Below are 10,384 nucleotides of genomic sequence, written 5' to 3' on the forward strand. Positions count from 1 at the left end.
ATTTTAAGGTAGCGGTTTACTTTTTAAATGATAAATTATATTTTATTTTACCTTATTTGAGACATAGTACTAAGCAAAATAAGACGAGTCACTTACCTTATTTAAGGTAGAAAATTTACTTAATAATGTGTGTCATTTATCTTATTTTAAGGCAAGGTATTTACTTTAATAAGGTATGTTGTTTACCTTATTTTAAAGTAGGGTGTTTACCTTAATGAGATATGTTGTTTACCTTATTTTGAGGTAGTGGTTTACCTTTTATTGATAAACTCGTTTTGGTGTATCTTATTCGAGGTACCGTGTTTACCTGAATAAGGCATGTTGTTTACCTTATTTAAGGCAAAAAGCTTATTTGAGGCACGATATTTATACAATAATGTGGGTCGTTTACCTTATTTAAGGCAGAAAGTTTACCCAAATAAGGCATGTTATTTATCTTATTTTAAGGTAGCGGTTTACCTTTTTAATGATAAATTATATTTTATTTACTTTATTTGAGACATAGTACTTAGCAAAATAAGACGAGTCATTTACCTTATTTAAGGCAGAAAATCTGCTTAATAAGGTGTGTCGTTTATTTTATTTTAAGGCAAGTTATATACTTTAATAAGATATGTTGTTTACCTTATTTAAAGTAGGGTGTTTACCTTAATGAGATATGTTGTTTACCTTATTTTAAGATAGTGGTTTACATTTTACTGATAAACTTGTTTTGGTGTATCTTATTTGAGGTACTGTGTTTACCTAAATAAGGCGTGTTGTTTACCTTATTTAAGGCAAAAAGCTTGCTTAATAAAACGAGTCATTTACCTTATTTTATGGTAGTGATTTTTATATTTAATGATTATTTTAGTTTACCTTATTTAAGCACGTAGTTTACGTAAATAAGACATGTCGTTTACTTTATTTTATGGTAATAATTTATTTTTTTAATGATAAATTATGATTTAGTTTATCTTATGTGAGGCACGGTGTTTGTTCAATATGGTGGGTCGTTTACCTTATTTAAGGCAGGGAGTTTTCCTAACTAAGACATGTTATTTATTTTATTTTAAGGTAGCAGCTTACCTTTTTAAAGATAAAGTATGTGTTATTTTACCTTATTTGAGACATGTTTCTTACAAAATAAGGCGAGTCATTTACTTTATTTAAAGCAGGAAGTTTGCCTAATAATGTGTCGTTTACCTTATTTTAAGCAAGGTGTTTACCTTAATAAGATATGTTGTTTATCTTATTTTAAGATAGGGTGTTTACCTTAATAAAACATATTGTTTACCTTAGTTTACCTTTTACTGATAAATTTTTTTGATGTACCTTATTTGAGGCACTGTGTTTAACTAAATAAAGCCTATTGTTTACCTTATTTAAGGTAAAAAGATTGCCTAATAAAACAAGTTGTTTACCTTATTTTAAGGTAGTGATTTTTATATTTAATGATTATTTTGGTTTATCTTATTTAAGGCACGTAAATTACCTGAATAAGACATATCGTTTACATTATTTTACGGTAATAGTTTACCTTTTTAATAATAAATATATTTTAATTTATCTTATTTGAGGCACGGTGTTTATCTAAATAAAACATGTCGTTTACTCTATTTTAAAGTAATATTTTATCTTTTTAATGATAAATTATATTTTATTTTACTTTATTTGAGGCACGACGTTTACACAATTATTTTATGATACGAAGTTTACCTAATAACGTGTGTCGAAGCACTATAATTACACAATAAAGTCATGTCGTGATAAATTTTGGATCCTGTGTTTTACAAAAGTTACAGATTGGACCCTGTATTTTGTTAAATGACAAAATGGACCCTGTATTTTCTAAAATAGTAAAAATAGGACCCTGAGCTTAATTTTTGACAATTTTTTTTTTAATACAACCAACTTGAAGACAATACTTAATACGAACAGATACAAAAAATGTAAACAGTTTTGTCATAGCACTTTTAGATCGGATTATAATTAAACTTTATTTTGACAAAAAATCAATTCAGGGTCCTATTTGTACTATTTTAGAAAATACAGGGTCTATTTTGTCATATAACAAAATACAGGGTCCAATTGGTAATTTTTGTAAAACAGAGAGTCCAAAATAGTATTTAGCATGAATTTGACAATCAATAGTTCCTTTATACTAAATTGAGTTCTCCATGACTGTTTGACCTTTTTCAAAAATTTTGAAGGGTTCCGTTTGTTGGGTGAATTTTAAATCGAGCAAGAAATAAACTATTTGTCTGATTCCAAGAACATTATTGAAGATCAAACGATATAGTTAATTACCAGTTTTATTTCTTTCTCTATTGTATCACAATAATAAGCATATTGTTGTGGCTTTACACGTAACATACTATCAACATCAGTTGAATAACACTGTCAGTTTGCTTCATTGTTATGAAAATCAGGAACCCTCCACAAGAATGAGCTTTCTACCAACTGAGGTTGAATGTGAAATGATGAAACAAAAATCTAGAACACAATAAAACATGAAAGCCTTTAAATATTTATAGCTCAAGAAAGATCAAAAATTTATATCAAGCAACATAACTGAGATAATTGTTTCAAAAGCTTCAATCAAAATGGAAATAAAATAACACAAATCAAGTAGCATGTTATGCCTTCAATTAATTAAGTTTTTCATTTTTTTTAACATTCATTTTTGATACAAGAATTTGACAAGAGATAAAGTGTTGAAACAAAGTACAACCACAATGATGGACTCAATCACTTGGCCATAAGTAGTTGCTTAGTATGGAATTGTTGATAGATTTTCCACTAATAACATTCCATATGGCATGTTGTAGAGAGGGTATAAGCCTTTCATCCAATAATTCTAAGTCAAATATCTCACTTGCCTACACAGAAATTCAATTTAAACAATTATAATGAAGAAAATAAAGATATCCCAATTCACACAACTCAACCAATTATGAGCAAAGTATATACAAATTAACATAACTGTATACTCAGAAACACATTTGCTTGTGAAGATATATCTTACCAATTTTAAGTTCATCAAAGCGTTTGTTGAATATATTTATCTTCTTTTCCATACCATTAAGCCTCATACTCTTCTCATTATCTTTACCAATGGAAGGAAAGACTCACAAGTTGTTACCTTCTCCTTTTGCATTGAGGCCCCAAAACCCATTGCCCTGGCAACCATCAATGACAACAAACCAATTCCAGCACTACACAATACCATAATCAAAATCAAATAGTAAAAATATTCAAATCACAAAATGAAAAAAAAAAATTAAGTGGCAAGTAATTACCCAACATCAAGGTAATGGCAATGTGCTGTTATAATCTTGTTCATGACCTCAGTGTAAGCTTGATTTCTAATATTAAAGCAACTACAAAAAAGTTCTTTCCCAATCAATGATTTCCACTTTTAGCTTCAAATGACAACTAGATTCATTTATTATAAAGTATTATTTCAGTCATACTTGATAACATTGATGAAATACTTTCTATGAACACACAAATTTATTAAAGAATCACTGAGACACTTGATAATTGTATATTTAAAGAAAAACACATATTAGGCATGAATACTCTAGTTTCTTTAAGTAAACAAGAAGAACTGAGACACTTGATAATTGTATATTTAAAGAAAAAAATATTTAAGGTTTTCAATTGAACAACACAAAAGATACATAAAGAAAAATATTTTAAGCACACAAAATAAAGTAAACAATTGAGAAACTACAAAAAGTAAAAGGACATATAATTTTGAGAGTATCACAATACCAATATGATTTTTGAGTATGGCTTTTAATTGATTTTAACATGAATGAGTTCATGGTACTTAGTATAGGCATATCAATTTCCTACAGTCGTAACTATTATATGAAAAAAAATATAAATCAAATTCAAGTATTAAGAGAAACATACATGTGTGTTTATCTTTGTCATGTTCAATCATCATGCTTATCCATTTACCACATTCTCCAAATATGGCAGAGTCCTTGGGCACCTTATCAACCATACACGGTGGATTTGATTGAGTCGTCGTTCGACTAAGGGACGAGTGTGGGAAGAGTTGTTGTTCACCTAAGATGTGCGCCCACAGAAGACGGTAGGTTGGTTCGAAATCGTTGATCGTCCACAAGAGGAACGAAGGTGGCGGAGGTGGTTGTTATTGAAGGAGTCATTGAATTATTTTTTTTCATTACCCTAAGGGTATAGTGGGAACATGACATACAAAAGTGGTTATATATTAAAGAATTAGAAAAAAAGGGTAAAAATTAAAATTGGTAAAATAAAAGAGGTATAGAGTGCAATTTTCCCTAGATTCGGTAGGGGGTTCGATGGGCCCGATAGAGGGTCCGATTGGTCCAATTGTATCCGATGTGGAATCTAATGAGGGGGGTACGATTGTGTAAATGAAAGTGTGAGGTATTTTGGGAATATCATAAAAGTTGTCATATCCTACAAATATTAGTTAATATGTATTTACGGGAAAATCTTTTAACGAAATATAAACATAAAAAATATCAAATTTCCCATAAATAAATGGATACATAAATACATGTCCCATTTGAATGAATATAATGCTGCTTGCTAATCATAATCATAATCACCATTCACCAATAAGCATAAATGAGAATCAAGACCAGATTTGGTACACAACCATACATCAAATCTGGTTCATTGGGCTAAAGAATCTTTTCTTTTTCTCAGAGTTTGAGGGGGGATTGCTAGTAAAACACATTCTTTTCTTCTTTTTTTTTTTTTTTTTTTTTTTGACTTTAACACAACCCCCTTTCCCTTAGGCCTAAAGATAATTATATATTTTTACAACAAAGGGAATAATAATAATAATAAATAAACCATGATTTTACACAATCACTCCCCATTAATCATAGGTGATTGGAAAGGAACCCTTTTTATTTCCACAAATGTTGAAAATTCTTGCTTCAATGGCTGTTTCCATGGCTCACCGTCCATTTGCATGTAAGCGTCTTTCCACTCGCCTCCTCTAATTTCCAACCGGATCGCAGCAGCCTGAAAACAAAACAACAAAAATGTTCAAACTCATTTACAAATCCTCCAAAACATGTTAAACATTTCGATAAGTCATAACTCGAAAACATGTTATATTGATCGAGTAGCATTTTGGGCCTAATCTCGTATGGCTTCTGCACATTCGATTTCTGTAAATTTTGCAGTTTACGACTTGTTTTCCCCAGAATAAAAAAAACAGGGTGAAGAAATTGCATTGTTTGTTGTAATTTGTAATGGTGAAAAACTCAATGTCCTTAAAATTCGATCCCAAAAACAAATAGATGGCTACTAAACACCCAGCAGAAATTTTACACATGATCATTCAACAACAAATCTTTATAAACAAAGAGCAGTACCTGAGCAATGTGTTTGGCAGAGATGAGTTCGACCATGACAAATGATGCATGCCACCCGTGCTTAAGGCCAAAAATCTCTAGAAGACCATCGTCAGCATGGGCCTCAACAAATTTTTTCTACACAAAACAATACAAGTCAAGATAAGCATACTAGAGTCTCTCAAAGTCCGAAAGGACGTTGTACAATAAGAGATCAAAAATTGTAAGGGGCAAGTTATAACGACGATTAAGGTAGTACTCGAGTGCTTTTTTTCATGCTCTCATCTGCATGACCAAGATACAAAATAGAAGAACATATAGTTTACAAACCCAACAAAATGTAGCATTGTCTCGAGGAAACATAAATACCTTTTCCAAATAATCAGGCTTCAAATTACCCCAGGGATGTCGTCCACTTCCATAGTTATGAAGATTTAAAGCAACAATAGCTCTTACACTAGATGAACAAAAAATTTACAAATGAGATTTATATCGAATAACAATACTTAGCAACAGAGATGGTAATTATCGAAGGAGAAGACAAAGCAACATATTGCCATATATTACAAATAAAAAAAAAAACTCACAAAAATACCTTGAAGGGACATTAATGTGCTCCCATTCTGAGCAATTGACCTTTTTAACATGCAGCCTCAGAATATTTTTTAGTCCCCTGAGCAAAAAAAGTGTTAAGAGATATAAGCAAATACAGGCTATAATCAAGATTGAGTATTGTTACTATTAATGTGACTAGAGCTCTAAACAAATTCTCAGCCACAACAAGAGAAAAAGATTTTTTAAAAAAATTATGGTTTGAGCCACAGTAATTTTGATCGGAGAACAACCGTCTTAACAAAACAAACTGCTTAAACTGAATGATATCTCACCTTAATCGTGGATCACTTGTACAAGGTGTAAAGAACCAACCTTGACCACAACTATAACCAGAATAGATCAACTGCAACAATCAATTAGAAGATACAAAAAACAATTATACTTCTAAAAAATAATCGATAATAGAACCTATTCACGAGACTATTCATATAATAAAGAAGACAAAGCGCACCTTATTTGAAATTGGTCCTTGTGCCAGGTAAGGTTTCTCGTTACGTAGATGATGAAACCCATAAGCAACCTGAGCATCCATTCCTGAAAATATATATCCAATAGAATAAGGCGGTTTTGTGTAGAATGATAAAAGATATAGCCCCGGTCTGCTTCATATAAAACTACGATACCACATGAATTAGACAAAACATACCTATGCTAAAGTAATTATAAAATACTCCTTCATAACAAGTCTTTTTCTCAGGCAACTCCCCGTCGATATCCAACCCCTGCAACAAAAACATTTCACCTATTTAGGTTAATATGTTCACACGCAAAATAAATAAACTTAACATGTAAAATAATCTCTTAGACAATAAACATAGACAGAAAATTAAAAAGTAATTAGATGAAAACCCCCGAAATCCCATCGCCTATCCTCTTCATAACTATTTTTCTGCATGACTTATAAGATTCAAAAGAATGATGCACATCACATTGCCTAATGTCCGAGCTAGCATAATACAGACCAGAGCCGAGTAATATAGATTACGTGCTATAATGCTATATCGACCACCTTCTCGCTGAATGTTCTTACATTGAAAAAACAGTGCGAGGCTTGAACAATATAAGAATTAAGAACATAATTTTTCATAGCAGAAAAACGAAAAAGAAATTAAAAGTCGTTTTACAACTGAAACATTCATAAAGTGATGATGCTCTCCAAAGGAAGAACCTAATTAAAATAAATAAATACATGAAAACTAGCTAAAATTCTCAACCTCATCAAGAGCACACTCTTCTGTATGCTTCAGAGAGTGAGGCGGATCCACAACTTCTCCAGCAGGCATTGACAATAGAACTTGCCAACTGCATCACCAAAATTCATATTAGCCTTCTACCTTAAACAATGTCTAGCCAAAAGAAATGAGAATAAAATCTATCAAACCTAAACATAAACTAAAACGTAGCATATGTAGTCACTGTAAGTGTAGAGAGATTCTATTCGACATTCTTCAATGAGACCGCTTTCATTTATCATATATCTCAACAATGCCACCAAATCAAGACCATATCTTTAATTGAATGACAAAGAAGAAAACATTTACCTATCCAAACGACAAATTTGACCAGTAGTAGCCCTGTTGAGTGTTTTTTTAATGGCTGATTTCCACGCAAAAGGGAAAGAACCACCCTGTTGAAAACATCCAATCCAAACCATCAATGCTCAACAAGATAAGGAAAGCAACAACTTACATAATTCAACATTCGAAAGAAGAAAGCTTACCCAGCCAAAACTCCTAGATAAGTCATTTCCTGTACCAAGTGGAATTATTCCTACGGGAGGAACTGGATTTCGACTCTGTTTGTTTAGTTCTCCAAGACATCCTAATACCCAACCAACCGTACCATCACCGCCTGCAACCTGGCCAATCATCACAATCAAAAATTGACGATATCCTAAACGCCAAACTTAAAACATCAAGTGAAAAATTGTCAACAACATCACTTCCACTAATGTCATACCATAACTCTCATCTTTTCACGACACTCTTTGGCACAGGAGTCACCAAGTTGAGCCAACAGTTCGAGGCAACCCAGTCCATAACGGACAAATTCGTGAGGCTTCACATCTGATAGGTCAAAAACCTGCATTAAATTTTTATTTTGCCAATTCAAAAAACACCCAAGAACAAAGAAACAAAATCTAAAACTGGAAAAGTAGGTTCACAGAGCAAAGAAAAGAACAAAAATTCCAAGACTTCACATAATATTGGAAAACATTCAGTGCACAGTTGGTTTCAAGTTTTCCAAAACTACTTGATTACAGAAATCAACACACATATAGACCTGTACTGAGAAACCCCATCAGAAATGAAATGAAAAAAGTAGGTGAACTGAACACGTAAAATGTGCCTCAAATTGGATTGTGCAAGATTCTAATTGAGAAACTACAAAACAACAAACCTCAAAATAAGAAAGTCATGATAAATTCTGTCTCATACATAAAACAACTAACTAACAAATATGACAGATCAATTCCTAGAAGTACCAAAACATCACTACTCCACAGTCTTAAACCCATCATTGTTCATAACTATAATCCCTTAAGCAACTGAAACAAACTACAAAATTCATTAAAAACAAAAGACTTTACCCAACATCAAAATTCAAAACTACATACACGTGCCTACACGCATTTCCAAAGTAAAAAACCAACCTTTTCACCATAAAACAAAAACAAAACCTGAACTTTCTTATTGGTTGTTTTACAAAATTGGGTTTTAAGAAATAAAATCAAAAAAAACCCAATTTCCATCGAAAATCGTGAGAATGTTTTCACACTCAAACTAAAAAAAACAAACAAAGAGCAAACCTGTTCTTCCCCCATTAACTGTTGAAGCCTCTCCTTAAGCATAGGCCCATGGCGACCACCGCTACGAGAATTAATAAAAACCACCATAGGACACAAAGGCGAATGCTTTAACTCCTCAACCCCAACCCCATCACCATCACCATCGCCGGCGGCAGCTATAGAGGAATCAGCATCGCCGCGTTCTTGGAGACGAGTCTCACCGGCGGTAGGGTCTTTAAACCTAATAGAGTCACGCATAGCGAGACGCAAGTATCGAGGCATGAAAAGCTTCTTCTTCAAATCCTCCTTATCAATCCTCATCCCACTCAGTCCACAACCCCTAAACGAGTCTATCATCGATGACCTCGCCGCGATCCGGGTCGGGTACTCGCCGGCCTTCGACGGCGAGCCCATTGTCCCCCTCTGAGAAAAAGTTTATTTTTTTTTTATTTTTGTAAAAAAATCAAAAGCCCAAATCTTTCTCAAAAAAAAAACCCCAAAAATCCAAAAATCACATCATAATCATCATCATATTATATATATATAACTGTACCATATACGATCTATACGTATAGGTTGTAATATGTAATAATACATAATAAATGTAATAATGAATAATTAATTAATTCTAGATAGAGGACAGTTCGCCCTGGAAATTTGGCCTTTGAATTTTTTAAATATTATTTTTTTAATTTTAATTTTAATTTTGGCGGCGGTTACACTCTCTGAAAAATAATTTTTTAATATTAAATCAAAAATGAAAATGTTTTTTTTTTCTTCGGAACCGAATCTTAAGTCAGGTCCGCGTGTTTTACTTTGTTTTTACGAAAATACCCTTGATTATAATTTTTATTTACAGAAATGCCAGTGAGTGGTGCTTTTTCTTTTTTAATGTCAATCTGGCATAATTAAATTTTGAAGATTCGAATCTCCAACTAAAAACAGCTACTAACTACTCAATTCTCTCTTTTTATTATTATTATTATTATTATAATTGATTTGAGTGTGTTTAGGGTATAAGAATTACGTGTTGAGAAATAAAAGAATTCTCTTTAAAAAAAAAATGTGTTCAAAATAAAAATAAAAGAATATTGCCTCATTGATTTGTGTGTTTGAAAATTCATTATATGTATATAGAAAGATAATCCAAAATTTTAATTAAACAATAAAAACTTTATGATAAGTTATCTAAAAGTATTTTTTTTTTGGTACGTGATTTATCTAAAAGTATTAAATTAATTAAATAACTAGAAAAGTTGAATAATTACTGCATGGAGAATGTTTACGTAATAGTTGAATCTATTTAATTAATAAATTGAGTAATTTGCGGCATAAATACTTAAGTTTTATGCCAAGTAGTAGATAAATACCTAAGTCATATTTTTGGCGGTAAAAATACCTTCCGTCACTAGTGTGGAACTTCCGTAGGTACCTGGACGTTATGTGCCAGATTAGTGGCCACGTGTCATTCTTTGATTAGTCCCCGTCATTTAATTTTAAATATTTATTTGTAAATCAATTTAAAAATTAAAAATAAAACAAAAATAATTTTAAATTAAAATAAAATAATAAATATTTAATATTCATATTTTAATTAAATTAAAATAAAATAAATTAAAACTCAAAACCT

At 31.5% G+C, this 10,384-nt stretch overlaps 1 protein-coding gene across 2 annotated transcripts; it reads right to left on the reverse strand.

Annotated features, from left to right (window-relative positions):
• Positions 1-4,573: 4,573 nt before the first annotated feature.
• LOC115725010 (diacylglycerol kinase 7) lies at positions 4,574-9,514 on the reverse strand. 2 transcript variants are annotated; one of them, XM_030654411.2, is made up of 12 exons: positions 8,776-9,514; positions 7,926-8,048; positions 7,687-7,824; positions 7,508-7,593; positions 7,181-7,268; positions 6,613-6,688; positions 6,418-6,500; positions 6,239-6,309; positions 5,947-6,024; positions 5,721-5,808; positions 5,373-5,489; positions 4,574-5,016 (listed from the first exon to the last, which is right to left on the reverse strand). In XM_030654411.2, the coding sequence occupies exons 1-12, from the start codon at positions 9,166-9,168 to the stop codon at positions 4,858-4,860; spliced, it is 1,500 nt and encodes a 499-aa protein (XP_030510271.1). In that variant the 5' UTR covers positions 9,169-9,514; the 3' UTR covers positions 4,574-4,857. The 2 variants fall into 2 exon arrangements, with proteins under 2 accessions (XP_030510271.1, XP_060972910.1); XM_061116927.1 differs by having other exon boundaries at positions 4,574-5,045; positions 5,344-5,489; positions 8,776-9,513.
• Positions 9,515-10,384: the final 870 nt, after the last annotated feature.

This window comes from Cannabis sativa, chromosome 6 (assembly GCF_029168945.1).
Source record: "Cannabis sativa cultivar Pink pepper isolate KNU-18-1 chromosome 6, ASM2916894v1, whole genome shotgun sequence".
Lineage (NCBI taxonomy): Eukaryota > Viridiplantae > Streptophyta > Magnoliopsida > Rosales > Cannabaceae > Cannabis > Cannabis sativa.